General features: G+C 49.6%; 1 protein-coding gene across 4 annotated transcripts in view; it reads right to left on the bottom strand.

Moving 5' to 3' along the window:
• Positions 1-2,310: 2,310 nt before the first annotated feature.
• Positions 2,311-18,130, bottom strand: part of SNX30 (sorting nexin family member 30) — a 108,709-nt gene continuing 92,889 nt past the window's right edge. For 3 of the 4 annotated variants that reach the window (XM_077912935.1, XM_077912937.1, XM_077912938.1), the window contains exons 8-10: positions 10,343-10,495; positions 8,251-8,306; positions 2,311-7,907 (exon numbers count right to left, since the gene is read on the bottom strand). In XM_077912935.1, coding sequence (XP_077769061.1) covers positions 7,838-7,907; positions 8,251-8,306; positions 10,343-10,495 — 279 coding nt within the window. In that variant the 3' untranslated portion in view covers positions 2,311-7,837. Of the gene's footprint in view, positions 8,307-10,342; positions 10,496-18,130 lie in introns of all 4 variants that reach the window. The other variant, XM_077912936.1, reaches the window with a different exon arrangement.

Here is an 18,130-nt window from a genome sequence, read left to right as displayed (position 1 = left end):
GCACAGCCCCTCACGGAGACAGGCCACGTGGACAGAGGAGCAGGGATGGGAAGAGTTCAAGGCCACGCTCACCGCCCTAGACTCGGCAGGTACGCTCCTTCCTCCTGACTCCTTGCCTGCTGCCCCCGCCCCCGATGGGCTCCCCAACCTGCAGGAATCTTCTCCTTGGCTGCTCCATTCCTGCTCCTTGCAATGTCCAGGAACATTCCCTTCTTGCCCACGCTCACCCTGCCATGAGCTCATGGGTTTTAACCTGAGCTGGGCTCTCAAAGGCCCAGCACTGGCTCCTTTCCGACCCCGTGCCTGTCACCAGGGCAGCAGTCGTGACACTGGCCTCCGCTCCCCAATGCTTCTAACCATGTTCTAACCCCTTTGATGCTCTCAAAGTGTGGTTTCTGGACCAGCAGCAACAGCATCCCTGAGGAACCTGTTAGAGATGCAAAAATCTTCGGGTCTACCCAAGTCAAACTCTAGAGGTGGGGCCGAACAACTGGTGTTTTCACAAGCCCTCAAGCTTAGGAACCCATGTTATCTCTGGGCCTTTTCCTCAAGAGCGATCTCCCCCGTCCCCCTCCTCCTCTCCCCTCTCCTCTCCCTAATTCCTGAGGCCCAGAGAGCCCTGTCCTTGGTACTCTCCCCAAGTAAGCTAGTCTACCCCCAGGGATCCCAGAACGTTCTTGCCAACAATCTGACCGACACCTCCACCAATCGGATTTTCTCAAACAAAACTCCAAACCAAATTCTTCTCCTCCTCCACCACCTAAGCCTACTCCAACCTTTATATTTTTCTCCTGATTGTTTTCGCACGTCAGTGAATGGCGTCACCTCCCAGCTCCTGGGCTGGAAGCTTCCATGTCATCTCTGACCCCCTTCTTCTCACCACAGAAATCCATTAAATCCACCTCCACTCCTATCACCTCTTGCCATGACTTTTATGACCTATCCCCATCTGTTCCTCAGGGCTTCAGTCTGACCAAGTCCTCCAGCATGCTATCTCTGTCACCTTCTTAAAGCAATTACGAGAAACATATCCCCCCCTTCTAATCTCCAATTGACAAAGCGAGTGGGAAGGATTGTTACGGGAGTACTTGATATTTCAGTTGGCTGTATTTACACAAGTAACAGAAGGGTCTTCATGTAAGAGCTGTCACATAGTAAGTGCCGGCAGACACTTCAGTGCCTTGAGACTTTATTGCTAGTCCTCTCGGCAACCCTTCTGGGAAAGCATGTCTTCATTTCAAAGATCAAAATACTGAAGTTCAGAGAGATGGGACCTGCCTAAAGCCACAGAACCAGCAAGCGGGAAAGCTGAGAGATCTGACCCAAATCTCTCTTTATCCCACCTTGCTGCCTCATCTTGTATAACTGTAGGCTTGTATTAGCGATGTCTACTGTCAGTAAGTTCAAGTCCATCTCTGGTGTACTGTGGTCATTAGGTACAAGATTAACTGGGCATCCTGGTCTCTATTCAAAACACACTCTAACATTAATAAGCCATTAATTAATAAGCCAGGACATTTCTTCTTGCCCTGCAGATTTTTAAAAAACATCATGGCAGGGGCGCCTGGGTCACTCAGATTAAACGTGTGACTTTAATTTTTTTATTTTTTATTTTTTAAAATTTTTTTTATTATTATTTATTTATGATAGGCAGACAGTGAGAGAGAGAGGCAGAGACACAGGCAGAGGGAGAAGCAGGCTCCATGCACCAGGAGCCCGACGTGGGATTCGATCCTGGGTCTCCAGGATCGCGCCCTGGGCCAAAGGCAGGCGCTAAACCACTGCGCCACCCAGGGATCCCACGTGTGACTTTTAAAAAAAAATGTTATTTATTTGTGAGAGAGACACAGAGAGAGGCAGAGACATAGGACATAGCAGAGGGAGAAGCAGGCTCGCTGTGGGGAGCCCAAGGCAGGACTCGATCCCAGGACCTGGGATCATGACCTGAGCTGAAGGCAGATGCTCAACCACTGAGCCACCCAGGTGCCCCTAAACATGTGACTCAGGTCACAGGATTGAGCCAGCCCTGCTGGCCTGCCCGCCAATCACGATGGTTACATACAGACACTAGGTGGTTTCTTCATCTCCCCAAATTGGTGCCGGCCGGTAAGATGTAGGAGAAAGTAAACTGAGGATAAATCTACAGAGAAGTGAAGAAGAATAAAAATAGTTCAATGATATTTTTTTCCTAGTGTACCCTGATTCCTGCAGGCACACTCATACCTCCTCCGAGAAAACACAAAAACACAATACAAGGCACGCACGTTTTCCTGTCATATAAAGTGGTACAAATGACAACAGGACTCGAGGTAAAGAAAGCATCTTTCATAGGTTTATTGGTCCATTACTTTAAGTTAATTGAGGAAAAGAAACCTTTTAAATTTACAAGCTAACAGTTTGTCAAGCAATACAAATTCTTTTGTTTACCTCAAAATGTAATACTAATTTCATAGTAAACAATGGACAGAATTCTTTAATACACAGATATACGAAAAAAAGTGGACAAAAGCCTCGTGCCAGCATCAAAAATGCAACAAAAACTTTTTTTTCTTTTTACAATCTCTGGGTTCCGTAACAAAGACAAAGAAAAAGTGACATTCTTTTTTTTAAAGTTTGGTAGCTTCATGAAACAGAGACTTTGACCTGGAAATAAATCCCTTTTTTTTGTCTACACACATTCTTGAGCACATTTTAATTTTTTTTCACAGCTTTTAATTTGGCTTATTGGCAGCATGGATTGAAGAGAACACATCTACACGGAGGACTTTATCAATACCTCAGAGTTGGGGGTGGGGGAAGATTCTTCTGTTAAAATTTTAGATGTAAAGAATGGTTTCTAAAAATAAGAAGTACAGTCCATGCTTTGGACATAACCTAAGCAAAAGTTCTGAATCTCTTTTTCAACAGTTAAAATACAAGTTAGAAAGTTTGCTGGCAGTTTATTTGATAGGAAGAAATCAGAGGTACATCATCTCTCAGTGCATTCCCAACGCACAGACACCAAGGCGTCAGGCACACGGACGTACGACGGACAGGGCGTCTACGGGACCGGACCACAATCTCAGGAGTGTCCAGGTGAATGGTGCTGGCTGTTAGGAGCTGCTGGTTTGTGGTTCCACGAAGGCCCAGCTGACACAGCTGTCATTTTATCACACCGATTCACGTTTTGTTTGCAACCTACTTGCCCCTCCCTGTTTCCACGCTGGGGAAAAAGCCATCTTCCCTTTTCTTCTTCCAGTACCGTTGGGACTGCAGGGCTGGTCTGAGACTACGAACAACCTGTCAAGCAGGCTCACTGGCTTTGATAGGAAAAGCTCTGTCAGAACGGACTGATGGATGTGAGTCAACACAATAGGTTTCAGGTTTTTGGCATTTCGACCTATGGAGAATTTCTATCTGAAACATGCTGCTCTGACGGCCTCCCCCCACCCGCCTGCGCGCCGGTGACCTTTTAAAAAGCTATTCTGCAGAATCAGGGTAAACCATGAATATTGTCATAATCTGGAGTTCTTTGTATCTCTATGATTTGTCGATGCTGATAACCACATATCCTCTACAATCAAGAGTGTGCCGAAAGGCACTAAAGTTAATCTTTTACACTTTAAAACAAACAAACAAACAAATAAACGAACAAAAACGGCTTAGTGGTCCCTGTGTTTCCTTACATTATCAAAAATATCATTTGGCAATAGCAACACTTAGCTTTCTCCTCCCAAAAGGCAGCCCTAGTTATGAACCTCACTTTCCTGTTTCCTTAAGAGGGCCGACGATGGTAGATCTCTAGTATTATTAGGCTCAACAACCAATTACATTTCTAAAAACTCTTTCTATCCAGAATCTAAAACACACTAGTTGAAGAATAAGGCATATGAATAGGTGTTGACAATGCTCAAAAAGCAGAGTTAGGCTTTCAATAGTCTTGTGGCATTTTTAAAAGTCTGGGTTTGTGGATCTTCAAGTGCTAAATACGCAGAGTGTTTCTACATGACACGGATACCTTATTGGTTTTGTTAAAGTTCTTTTTTTTTCCAAAGCACTTATTTACAGGCTACCTAGAGTAGTAAAAACTACCTGGAAAACGTATTTCTGCTGCCACACAGGAAGGGTTGGACAGCCGTGCCCGGAATGCATTTCAAACACGTGTGATTGAGGAACAGTCGAGCTCCCTGTGACAAAGGCCCCCTCCTCCGCCTTCTCTAATGCAGACAGCCCTGGGCATGCTCTCGTCTGGGCCACTGTGGGGGAGGCCAGCCATCCGTACCAACAGAAAGCTAACCCCCACTTGGATGGACTCCTGAGAAAAACCAGGCTTCTGGTTTATTCGCTAAATCACAAAACCACGAGGAAGCAGAGAACAAGTCCGACACGCCCGGCTCGGCGTGCCAGTTGGGCCCAGGAGATGACAGCTTCCTGAAATTTACTGGTAAATGCCACCTGCCACCTGAACGGAGAAAACCTAAGGGGGCACGTCCAATCTGCCGCATCTTGAGGGCTCCGGAGAGCGAGAAGGCAAACCCAAATTCCCAAAAATGTCTCGTGAACGGGCATCGCCAAAGCAAGCGCTCCTGCAGCCCAACAGCTCGATGGCTCGGTTTCCACCGTGGGCGTCCGGGCGGCGGGGTGCAGGCCTGCTGTGCCCTGCCCGACCCCGGCCGGCGCCTTCCGTGCCGAAGCCTTCTAACGGGGGCAGCCAGAGGGGAAGGGCTTCGGACCCTCCCCGAGACCCAAACACACCTGGGGCTGGTGGCGGATCGCACTCCTGTGCTCTCGGGACGGAGCAGAAGGAACAACTACTTTCGGTCCAACGGATGGCGTCAAACCAAAGCCCGGGATCTTGGGGCCGCGGCTGGCAGGCCAAGGCGTGGGGACCCCGGGTGTGTCCCCGGCTCCCACCCCGTCCCGGGAGAGGACAGTGCCCCTCGGGAGCGGGCCGCCCTGTTGGTTCAAAACGAAGGTGGCCCCACAAGGGCATTTAAACCCCCCGTGCGGATGGGGACCCACAGAACACGGAGTTCAGCGACACGCAGGACACGCTCCAGCTGTGGCTGAAATGCGGCCTGAAGACAAACTTACATTCACCACCGTCCCCGGAGTCGTGTTCGTTATTGTTATTTCACCTAAAGGCAGGAGTCTGGGGAGTTCAGCGAGCAGCACAGTGAAACACGAGCCCATCACCTCCATAATTGCACTTATCTGAGGTCACCTGGAGTCAGTATTAAGTCTTATTAAAGGACAAAGGCCAACCCCAAACCTGGCTGCATAACGTGTTCCCTCCTTGTTCAGGAAGGACAGTGGTTCTTCGCTTTGGGCAGAGTAGCCTAGAATCTTCTGGCGGTTCCAGCACATGAGAAGAAAAGCAGTGTCCCTATCGACTGCTCTCTTTAGCATCGGCATCTCTAAAACCGACTGGGTTTCTAAGAATTCTTTCTTCTGCCTCCGCCTGGGTTTTTAACCTGGGGGAATGAACCTTTCACCCCCACCCCTACCCGAGGGACAGTTGACAGGAGATCACTTTCCGTTCCATGGCCATGAGCCCAGGACTCAAAACCCGTCTGAGTCGGTGTGCCTCAGGTCAAGCGTGTCCTCAAGCCAACGCCCCCGGGCTATAAATCCCAGAGAGGAGGCAGCGATCCTGATTTTGTGGGGCCAAGGAGGGTGGGGCGAGGAAGCCCCTACGAGGCCGTCTTTGGCACAGAAGTCTCCGAGTCACTTCTCACAGGGCAATCACCTCTGTGCCCACTGAGGTGAAGGGGCAAATGCCCGGGGACTGGCGGCCCTCGGGGCTGAGAGAGCCGGCCTCACTGTCCGCCTGCCATCCCTTCTTCCTGGGCCGCCAGCCTGAAGAGTTAAAGGGGCAAGGGTCCCTTCTTGGGATACACCATCACTGGCTCTCCCAGCTCCGCTCTCCGTGCTCCAGAAACATCCCAAAATAGACAAACCCCAAGATGCCTGAACCCCCTCTGAGCTTGTCTTCTGCCTCCAATAACATAAAGAATGACTGCATCCCCCCCCACACACACTCCCTTTCTGATCATCCCAAAGAGGAACCCCATGGCTTTTTGGAAGGGTTGCCTCTTTCCCAACTAACCTCTACACAGGAACGCTCTCGGGCTTTGGCAACTAGCAGCGGATGAGGTTCTGGTCTTCCCGTAACTCTTTCCATGGTTCTTTCCAAGCACTCATTACACTGGACAATATTTTTAAAGCACACATTCCACAAGGCAAGGCTTCGCACGTTCCTGCAGATGGGCACTTGCTGCGAGGCCAGTCTAGTGCCTTCCACGAAATATCAATAGAGGGCCATCGACCCATTATTAGATACACAACCCTGTTCTACCAGCAAACTGTCAGGCCGGACCCAGACATCCAGACCCGCACCAACGTGATGGTTTAGAGGTAGCATGAAACACTGACTCACCACTCAGGGTACATGGGCCGTCTTTACCCTTCTGCTTCAGTGGATCATTTCTAAGTGTACCAAACTGAAAAATCGCGTGGCAGGAATTTAGAATGGCATGAGTGGGTCTGACGGCGTGGGCCAAGTACCAAATTATAAAAAAAAAAAAAAAAATTCAAATTTCAATTGTGACTCATTCAAACAAGATGAAACAGAACCCAGTGGCTCTGGGCTGTCCTCCTGCCGTGCCCCTGACATCACAGCAGTGGCTGCCCAAGGTCAACTCTGCAGGTGGAAGTGGGATGGAGCGATTTCGACACGCTGCGTGTTGCCCGGTATCTGCGGGTTGACGTGTGTATGCAGCAGCGTTTTGGCACAGCTGCTTTGCTACAAAAATACTCCCGCCTCTTTGAGGCTCAGATTTATAATTTTAGAGGGATGAGCCATAGATGAAAGAACACATTGTGACATAGGTAGCTTCGTTTCAGGAGGAAACAAAACGAGTTGCAAGATAGATCCTCTTTGTTTCGTGTTGATTTGAAGAGCAAGCTTGGTCAGAGTTTGAAGACTTGGGATGCAGCCAGCAGTCCCCAGGAATCTGGCTGCAGACTGAGGAGATTTTAGCTTATCTAGAAGCAAAGAAGTTCTCTGTTACACCTGTCATCTTCGAGGCCCAGCCAGTTACTGACTTTTCCTGCCTGATCGGGGAATACCGAGGGTTAAAGCACTTCATATAGAACATTCGCGTTGAGTTTACAAAATCTCGACTGTGTCACAACAGCATACCAGCCTCTCACCGAAAGTTTTGCCCAAACATTCGGTGGACATGGTAGGAGACATTAAATTAGGAGTTTGGGGTGAGGTAAAGGCAAGCTGCACAGAGCAAATGTGGAGATGGGGCTTGGTGCATGATGCCCACCGAAACCCAGCCACTGGAGAGCTACTCTGACTCCGAGACAACACAGATTCTCCACGCCAGGCCTAATCTCTACTCTGACGGCGTTTAACTAGCAAAAGACAAAACACTGAAGAACTTCACAGAGAAAAAAATGCACCTTTTTTTTTTTTTCCATTTTACGCAAAAACAGTTTCCAATCTACTGCATTCTAGTGTCAGAAACGAGTCTGGGGAGCACTGCCCCCCTCGGCTTCCCGAGGTATCGCGTGAGGACAAGGACGCTGGTGCTCTCCGTCTAGCACAGATGCCTACAGACGCAGACAGAAATGGTCCTGAATGAACCAGAAGCCACAAAACAGGTGCCACTCATCACAAGCAGGCAGCAGGCCACACTCACGGCTATAGGCCACTGTACATTAAGGACTTTTCACGGAGGTGCTGACGCCTCCTCCTAGGCTGAGATGAGTCAATGCCCACAGAGGTCAATTCCAGAGTTACCATGTGTCCATGGAAAATAAGAGCTGCCCTCGATTCACGCCTTCCTCAAGCCCTTGAAAGGCAAGACCGGGCTCTCTTCCGCCACAGGCAACTCTGCTGTCCCCCAAACAGGAAACTGTAATGAGATGTCAGAATGTCAGCTGAGTTGTCTCGTTCCTCAGCTGCAAATCTCTTTAGTGTTCCATTGAAGAGGTTCCTTCACACCACGGAGGTATGCTTCTTTCGCTGAGAGATGATTATAGCCATATAGACTCCACCAAGGAATAAATACTCATGGAAAACCACTGTCGGACATGGGGTGGGGGTGGAGGGGTGGGAGGGGAAAGAAATACACCAAGGAGAGATGCTTCTGTGGCTGTTTTCTCGGTGCCACCTCTCTGGCACTACAGGGAACGTTCTGGTATGGGGTGCCATGCCCTGTGTCGGTAGAAGAGTCTCTGTCCCAAGAAGGAACTTACTTGGCCTCTTGTTTCTCTTGCAGTAGTGGAATAATCGACTCCCACGCCATGAGGCACTGAAATGACAACACACACACATACACACACACACACACAGGATCAACATCAGGTTTCAGGAGCAGGCTCTTAATTCTTCTCTGATCTACCCTCTCATTGTTAATCCCCAGGTTACTCTGTCTTATTTGCCATCTATGTAATGCACGTACGTCATGTCCAACGTCTACCCGTATTATTTGTTCTTAGACATGGGGGAGGTAACAGGTGTTCTGCTTTGAATACATCATCCCCGTCTCCACGAGAAAGACAGCAGGGTCTCTAAATGCACTGTCCCTAGAGCTCATAGCTGGTGAGTGGAAATGTATTCACTGAAAGAAATTCTTTCTCATCAAAAAGCTGAAAAGAGGGCCATGAGCCCTCAACGGCCCCACCTCCTCAGGCAGGTTGAAGACACTGTTCTAGGTGTGGGTATGATGTGCTAAGGATGCAAATCATATTGGCATTGGCCAGCCACCTGACTCAGAGGGGACGGAAACCCCGTGGACCCCAGATTTGCTTGGATGGGCCACTCTTGGCCCTCCCTAAAGGGTGGGGAGGGAGGGAACTCTATTTATTGAGTGTCGTTGGGCCAACTACCGTCATGTATTTTACATTCACTATTGCTCATCCCTTATAATTCTATGAAGTAGAATTATTACACATACAAACACACACATACACACACACACACACTTCATAGATGGAGAAAAACAAGCCCCAGAGAGGTTACCTTGCCCAAGACATGCAGCTAGTAAGCAGCAGAGCTAGTAAACTGCCCAGACAGATATTCTTTATACTACACTAATCCCCTTTCATTCTAGATCCTTGCAAAGGGCCAAGGGCCCCTGATTTAGAGGGACACTCTCCTGTAGGAGCACTTGACTTGGTGAAATGATCTTCCCTTTGAGCATCTCTTGCACAGAGGCAAGAACCACACAAGGTCTTCCTTAGGAGCAGCTCGGGGTGAAGGGGGACTTTGTGCTGAATCATCTGGGAAGGAGTTCCAAGCAGGCAGGAGGCCTGCTGTTTCATTTAACAACAACATATCCCCAGTCCCTGGTGCATGACAAGGACATGGCAGGCGTCCGTTAAATGTACGTGGCAGCAGAGGGACGGTGAGGGAATGAGGGAAGGCGGTACCACTTACTGGTATGTTCTAGGCACTGAGGTATGCATTATTTCACCATGTCTTCACAATTGTCCCATTTTACAGGTGAAGAGCCAGGCACAGAGCGGCACCCTGCCTAAGGCACAGCCAGCAGAGGAATGAAGCCCTGACTTGACATGGATCCTTCTAGGCTGGGGTGAGGACATGTTTCCAGAATTGTGCTGGGAATGACCGAGTTAATGCTTGTCCACCTGATTTCAGGGTTACGGGTGCTTGTGGAATTGTGATTGGGCCATTCTTCGTTGCTGATTCTAAGCTTTCAAGGAACATTAGCATTTCTTAGCAGAAATGATCTGGGTTTAGACATGCCAGGAGCAAACTTTGACTGAGGAGACTTTGCTGTAGCTTGATGAGAGCCCTGCGTGTGTGTGTGTGTGTGTGTGTGTGAGAGAGAGAGAGAGAGAGAGAGGGGTGCAGAGTCCACATCAAGGGGATTCGTGAAAAAGACCGTTCTTAATAGTTTTCCTTTGTAATCCTTTTTTGGAGGATTATTTACAAACAGTATCTTGATAAGGATTCAGGAAACGGCTAAAGGGGTCTATGGCACCGTGAAAGTGAAGAACCCCTGCGTGCAGAACCACGAAGCAGCTCAGACCACCCCCAAAGCCTCCCCTCCCTGGACCAGGCCCGCACTCCAGGCCTTCTGACGCGGGGGTGCAGCTGACCGCCAGGCCCTGGGGCACGGCCTGTGGGTACCCGGATGGGCCCTGCTCCCCATCCCAGCACCTCATCCCGCGCGGGGCCACCAAGACCAGACACAGAGGAAGGGGGGAGGCGGGGCTGCCAGGGTCTCAGCTCCTGGGTGTCTGGCTGGGCCTCCCAAAAGGCTCTGCTGTTCCAAGTGCTCCCCTAACGAGAGGGCTGGGGTCTCGCCGGTGCACCCGTTACCTTCTCGTAATATTGGATGTTCTTGTCAGCCATTCCCATGAGCAGCTGCCGGAAGTCCTGCCTCTTATTGCTCTGCCACCTTTCCATGTCGGCTTTCAGATCCGCGTTGAAACACTCCATCCGATCCTGACATTTCTCAACGTCTGCGGGCACCTGGAGGGGGACGTATACATGGGTACTCTGCACGCGCAACTGGGGACTCCGTGCCCTGGCTCCCCACCACGAACGCACCCCCTCCTCGGCGGGGGTGGGGGGTGGGCATGTATTTGACGGCAGAGCCTTGGGTTTCAGGTCTAAGAAGGAATCCTGAAAAGCCCACTCCTGACCCCAATCTTCAAACCCAGCCCAGCACCACAGGGACTCTTGGGGGAAATACCCACTCTTTACAAACAGGAAGAAGAAACACCGCAATTCAGAGTCCTAGATCTTTGGCTGTTGCATTTTTTTTTTTTTTTAACATCTTAACGTAAAACTGTGTGCAGGTTTCACAAATATCCAGCAGCATTTGGCGCTGCCCCGCTATTCTCCGCAGTCCTATAAGTGAAACAGGGAGAGGCTTCCCCATAACCACAGGAACTATTCCATTACCTGTGACGTCTGACAACGCCTACCCTCATTCACCACACAATTCACTGCAATCACAAGACTATCAGCTCACTTCTTCCTCCGAGCCCCAAGAAAACTAAAGGCCTGTCTATGCTTCCCCCCATCCCACCCCCAAAATAGCAGATAATCAAAAATGATGAGTTTCGGTTAGGGAATTCTGAAGAAATGGGAGGAAAATCATTTATGTGTGTCAAAAGAATCTGAAACATGAAGAAGAAATGTACAGCAGGCTGGCTCAAGTTTTTCTCAAAGAAGTCTAGAAGGCCTTCTCGAAATGGAACAGTTGGAGAGCCTCGTGGCTACCCAGGTCCCCGGAGCACAAAGCTGGCTCCCCTCCTCACACAAGAGCTCCACGGGGCCCTAGGGTGGCCCAGGCGGCCCACCTGCCAGATGCTCTGCGACAGCAAATGAGGTCCTGTGCGCTGAGTGTCGGGGCCTGTGATCCCCAAAACTCTCCGAGCCACGGGTGGCCATCAGGGGTCAATCTCTACCCCGCAGGGCAGTTTTCTACCCAGGCCCGATGGGCAAGGAGAGGACCCAGAAAAACCAATAAAGGGAGGGCCAAGGCCGAGGGAGCCGGCCACGTTCGGGGCAGGGCTTCCAGAAGTGCCGAGGGCCACCCGGAGCCGGGGCGGCCGGGTTCACACAGGCCGGGCCTGGGAGCCGACGCGGGGCGCGGGAGGAGTCGGAGAGAAGGCAGCGGGAGGCCGCCTGGGCTCCTTGCTCAGCGCAGAGTCTGCTTGAATTTCTCTCTCCCCTCTCCCTCTGCCCCTCCCCATGCTAGTGTGCGCGCTCTGTCTCTCAAATAAATAAATAAATAAATAAATAAATAAATAAATAAATATTTTTTATTATTTATTTGAGAGAGAGAGAGTGAGCATGAGTAAGAGAGAGCACAGCCCAGGGGAGAGGCGGAGGGAGAGGGAGAGGGAGAAGCAGACTCCCCGTGGAGCAGGGAGCCTGGGGTAGGGCTCCATCCCAGGATGCTGGGATCGTGACCTGAGCTGAAGGCAGACTGAGCCACCCAAGCACCCTGCTAAATAAATCTTCGAGAAGAAAAGAGAAAAATGACCGAGGCAACAGTAGGAAGAAGGTAGTGACAGGAAATGCAAGTGAGTCGGTAGACTGTATCTGGACCCGCCTCAGGAATCGCTCACAGGCCACGGCACCCACAAATGGGAGAACTCCAGCTGGCAAGACGGTGGAGGGCAGTAAGGAGATGAGAAGCCTGGGTTCCCGAGTCCAGGTTTTCTCAGTTTCACTTCACATGTACCCCCTTTTTAGAAAACAGCAAAGCCTGTGCTTCCTCTAACTATGCAGAAAGTTCTAGAACCAGACTTCCGGAGTTGGAATAGCATGTCTACCACTTCCTACATGAGTGACGTGGGGCCTCTCCAGACCTCAGCTTCTGTTTCTGGATAATACCAAACCACCCTGTAACGTTCCTAGGAGGTTAAACAAGATAATGTGCATAAAATACTTGGTGCCTGGCATAGATTAAATGCTCCACAAATACTTTGTAGCTCTGATCGGTGTCCGTGTTGTAAAATTGTTCATAAGAAGATAATCTGCCCTGTGCATAGCCCCCCCTCCCGCCGACCGAGAATGGATGTCATATGAAAAGGTTTTTCTGTTTTCCAAAAATAAATACTATTAAATACGTTCTTTCAAACCCTACACCACCCTTCACCTGTACCACCTCACCTCGAGGTTTCGCCAGAGATCAGGGATGAGTCAACACCAAAATATGTTGGCGTGAGATCATCCTGGGTGCCTTGGAACCAGGGTGGTGGCTCTACCACCACAAGGGAGAGGACAAATGAGACCAACTTGGCAGAGACAGAACGACACGTGTGGCAACCAACTGCACGTGAGAAATAAGATACCGGAAGTCAGGAGGGAACCAGCAGCTCGTAGCCTGGGTGGCAAGGGTGGCAGCAGAGCAGCATAGGGCTTGGGATAAAGGGCAGGTACATGGACCACGGAAAGGAGGCAGTGTACCTCCTCCACAGGAGGGGCTGAGACAACTCAACAACAGCAACAACAACAACCTGATTTTAATATGAGCTAAGGACTTAAATAGACATTTATGCAAAGAAGATCTACCAGTGACCAACGGGCATAGGAAAGGGTGCTCCACGGCCCCAGTCAGCAGGGAAATGCAAACCAAAACCTCAGTGAGGACCATCTCACATCCATTAAGATGGCTACTAACAACAACGACAAAATAACAATTGTTGGCCAGGATGGAGAAAACTGGAACCCCCGCACATGTGTAAAACCGTATGGCACTTCCTCAAAAAATAAAGAAAGAAAAGGAAAAAAAGAAGAAGAAAAAGAAAAAGACAAAAAGAATTGCCCTACAACCCAGCAACTCCATTCTGGGTGTGTGCCCACAGGACTGGAAGCGGAGTCTCACAGAGGTATCTGTGCACTCACACTCACCGCAGCATTATTCCCAACAGACAAAGGTAGAGACACCGAGTGCCTGCCCAGAGATGGATGGATAAACAAAAAGGGGTACGTGTGCATAGAGTGGAGCGTTAGTCAGCCTTAAAGAGAACGGAAATTCTGACGCTTGCTACAACATGGATGAACCCTGTTGACATCATGCTGAGGGAAATAAGTCAGTTGCCAAAAAACAAAGAGTATACGATTCTACTTACAAGAGGTGCTGAGCAGTCAATGTCACAGAGACAGAGACAACAGTGGTGGCCAGGGGGAGGGGAAACAGACGATTTAATGGGGAGAGTTCCAGTTCCCCCAAAATGACAAGAGTTTTGGAGACCCATTACACAACACTGGATTTACTTAACACTGAATTGTACATTTAAAAATGGTTCAGATGGTATTTTTGGTGGTGTGTGTTTTGCCATGATTCAAAAGTTTTTAATATATGGGGAAATCAAAGAGGAGATTGGGGGCAGTGGTTGAAGGATAGAATTCATGGGGAAGCCTACGAATGTGCAGGGTTAGTAAAGGGGATCAGCCAGGATTACTAGGAAAGATGAGCAGAGAAGCAGGAAGTGAGTCACGGTGGGCAGAGCCATAGAGGCACAAGGATGGAGGGCTGAGGAGGAGGAGGAGAGGGAGGAAGGGCTGAAGAGAAGAGACTATGAGGAAGTGGGAATTGGGATGACCTGTCCAGACCAGCTGAAGGTGCCCAACTTGACGGAGACGAAGGCAGCTGGCGTTCTCCTCACTTTGTCTCTCTCTAGATGGTGTTCTCGTGACAATCGGTTCACTGACCAGGAACATCTCGCATCGCTTATCTCCATGTTTTCATTTTTTGACTGAGGTGCCGTTAGAGTTGTGCTATCCTGTGTCTGAAGGATGTTGAGACAGAACTATTCAATGCTACTGGCTGGCTATCGCTTATCACAAGACACCAACAAGAAGAGAAATTACCAGGTAAGACCTCAAGAGACAACGCTTCTAAATAGAGACAAGGCTCCATTTTTCACAACGGTTCCCTTCTCTCGCAGGAGAATTTCCAGTACAGAATAAGTGTAGGTGGAGCAATGGGAGAAGGGAAATGTGGGATGAGCTTAAGCATTTTTTGTGTGTTGGGGGGGTGGGGGGGGAAGCAAATTCACTCAACACTCATTTAAACAATGAGCTCTCCCAGGTACCAGGCATTTCCAGGCCCTATAATATAAATCTCTAATAAGTTTCCTCCTCGGAATGAGGCTGCAGATGTCAGGTTATCTACTCCCTTGATGACAGTAGGTTAGTAAAGTCCCTAAAGATTATATGAGGCAGACACAATCCCAAGACTTAGGGGAGAGAGGCTTCATGGCTGCTTCAGGACACGTCCCAGGACCAATGATGGAACCAATTCAAGACGGCAGTTTCTCGGCCACACGCTGCCATGTGGGGCGGAGCTTCCTCACTGGTGCTGTGTGAAATTAGCAGTATTGATCCCCCAGTCCCCTGGGAAGCCAGAGTCCCAGGCTGGTCACCTCATTTCAAGCAACCTGGACTGTCTGTCCCAATGCACTATACAAATATTTTCATTTTCTTTTTTTTTTTTTTTTAATTTTTTATTTATTTATGATAGGCACACAGTGAGAGAGAGAGAGAGGCAGAGACACAGGCAGAGGGAGAAGCAGGCTCCATGCACCGGAAGCCCGACGTGGGATTCGATCCCGGGTCTCCAGGATCGCGCCCTGGGCCAAAGGCAGGCGCCAAACCGCTGCGCCACCCAGGGATCCCCATATTTTCATTTTCTACATGAGTCAGAGATGAAAAAAAGTTGAGAAAACACTGAGATGGGGTAAAGATTGATAAGAGGCTACTACTGAACTGGGCAAAGAGGAAGTCACCGGTGCCCTGAAAGAATGCTTTAAACACACACACACACACACACACACACACAGACACACACACTTCAGAGAGCGGACAGTAAGGCAGAAGAAGTGAGTGCCCAAGATGGGGTAGAGAGCAGATGCACTGGCAACAGGAGCCCTGAGCTCACCTGCATGAGGACTGGAAGGAACTCCCAGGCCCAGAGGTGAAGACCCAAGAGAAGGTCTACAATCCCTCCTCCAGCCCCGCTACTGTGCACCTACATGTGCAACCTCTACCTCAGGGGACCAAGGCTTGCTGGGAGCCCCCGAGTGGGGTAGAGGCCTCCAGCTCTGGAGCCACACACATCTGAGGGCCAATTCTAGGCCCGTCCCTCATTAGCTTCGGTGCGTATATGATGTAATTCCCCGAGCCCTGGTTCCTCATCTGTACAATGGGAACAACCGTATTACAGGACGTGTTGTAGGAATCACATGGGAAGGTGACCGAGTCCTGCCTTTCTTTTTGTTTTTTATTTTTTATTTACTCTTGAGAAACACAGAGAGAGGCAGAGGGAGAAGCAGGCTCCCTGTGAGGAGCCTGATGCAGGACTCCATCGCGGGACCCGGGATCACGCCCTGAACTGAAGGCAGGCGCCCAACCACTGAGCCACCCAGGTGTCCCCCATCCTCCCCTTCCTTGGCTGACGGTGCCTCCGGCTTTCTAAGCCAGGCTGGGATCACAGCCTCTGTGGAGAGGATGGGGAGACACCAGGCATGTCTCTCCTCGCTCATCCGAAGCATCTGAAGATGACAGATGCTCTTGCAAAACTCTCGGGTCTGTACAAGCTCCACGGGAACAAGTCTCCCTGCCCCCATCTTGCTGTGGAACTAGAGCTCTTGCTCCCTGCCTCGGTGCATAGCCCAGGACGCTCGCCATGCCAGGGGTTCTGAAAGCTCTGAAAGGCTCGTGGTCTTTAAGAGGTTTGGCCAAGTGATCCCGAGCTCCACTTCCCTTCTCTACTTCTGCTCACCCTGAGGAGCAACAGCTCAGTACACTCTCTTCTCTGCTCCTGCTCACCTCCCCATAGCGTTAACCTTCTCATCTCCAAGACCTACCTGTTTCCAGCAGCTTCTTCACCTGCCCCGGGACCCACTACAAGGCCACTTGTGGGGCAGGGCTTACAATAGCATCCTTCTCTGTATCCACCAACCCCTATCTTTTTTTTTAATCTTTTGAAGATAACTGTAAGATTTTTATAAAGCATTCTCTCTTGCGTCCCTCCTTTATTCTTTTTGGAATCACATGAATAGATCAGCATTGAAAAGAGTCCGTCGCAGAATGGAGTAGAACGCGCATGTCCCTCCATGGTTTACGCCTATTGTTCATGCTAGTATGTGAGCCTCCTGTTCAGTTTCTAAAGCAATTCTCCTTGGCTTCTCTTTGTGTCTAGTAACAGCTCTGATACTCCCTTCTGGCTTCTAGAGAGGATTACAGTTGAAGATGTACGCAAGTCTGCCGTCCTAACAAGTACATCAGAAGGCAGCCCACCAAGTGCCCATAATTTCTTTGGCCTCAAAGTTCAAATGAGGAAGCCAAGTCTACACAATCCAAAGGTCCACTTGCCAGAGAAGAAACCACCTCGGGGTCTGCTGAGTTTTCTCAACCCTAAAAACAAAGCAAGACTCTCAATTCTGTGGTACTAACATTTGCCCTCAGCTCTAGACCTCATCCCTGCACACCGCCAAGCCTCTCCTTCCTCCTCACACAGCTGCTCTAGTGTGAAATTCACAGGGAGGGCCGTGGAGACCCACAAGGCCATTTCTTTCTTCTGGGTTTTGGAGAAGTGGTCAGCTGCTGGTACTACTTCATGGCTTCACAAAAATCAACTTTCCCTCTCTCTTTAGAGAAACTTCAAGATTTCAACCTCAAAACAAGGCTAAGTCCCCAGGCTCGCTGAGTCTCTCAGATGTTGTTAACATACCCAGGCCCCTGTGAAAATTGCCTGTCTTTGGGCAAGAATCCTCTCCTCCTTGGCATCCCCATGACCAACCTGTGAACAATCTTGCTCCCGCTCTAGTCACAGATAGCACAGTCCACAGGGTCCTGGGGGTAAGAGTCTGCCCTGACCCACTTCTTGACATCATGGCTTCCTCTCACCACCAGCAGCTCTGGGAAACCACACAAAACAAGACACAGCAAAATGTTCAGCTACTCAGACGTCTGAGAAGGACGTCTCTCTACCTGTGAAAGGGCTGTTAGGGAGGACAGGCATTTGGGAGGGCTGGGAATGCAAGGGAGACTTTAGGACACAAGGTAACCATGTGCAAAACCATGCAGTCCAAAAAAATTAATTAATTAAGCAAAATTAAAAAAAAAAAGCCACAAGGGCAACAAACCAGGAAAACAAAGTTTGCAGTTGACATTCTTCCTGGAGGTGAGTGAAGCTAGCCTTTTTCTTTTTCTTTCTCTCTCTTTTTTTTTTTATGGGAAGCTAGTCTGTTCCTGCATACACAGTGGTGACCTTCGCAACAATCACATGTATGAAGTCCACAAGGGCTACTGAGCAAACCAATCAAGGTGGAGAACAGAGCGGGGATTTGAACCCAGAGCCATCGGAGTCTAAATCCTGTGCTCTTTGGACCAAAGCCTATCTGAATGGGGAGGCCACCAACGGAGCCCTCTGCTGTCCACCAAAGGAGCTGCTGCCCCAGATTCAAAACCAGTGGCACAATTTCTGCTGTGAGATCACACTCACTGGTATGTCACCATCACGACAGGGCCTGTTTTGTGAACTACCACAATTTGTTAATTGCTACAATTGTTAAGTAAGGGACAATATTAATTGTCCCTTAAGACCAGGCTGCCTACCCATGTGTGCTCAGAGAAGGCAGC

The sequence above is a fragment of the Canis aureus genome, chromosome 10, assembly GCF_053574225.1.
Source record: "Canis aureus isolate CA01 chromosome 10, VMU_Caureus_v.1.0, whole genome shotgun sequence".
NCBI classification, from domain to species: domain Eukaryota; kingdom Metazoa; phylum Chordata; class Mammalia; order Carnivora; family Canidae; genus Canis; species Canis aureus.
The sequence above is the reverse complement of the archived record's forward strand: the minus strand, read 5'-3'. Positions and strand labels throughout refer to the sequence as shown.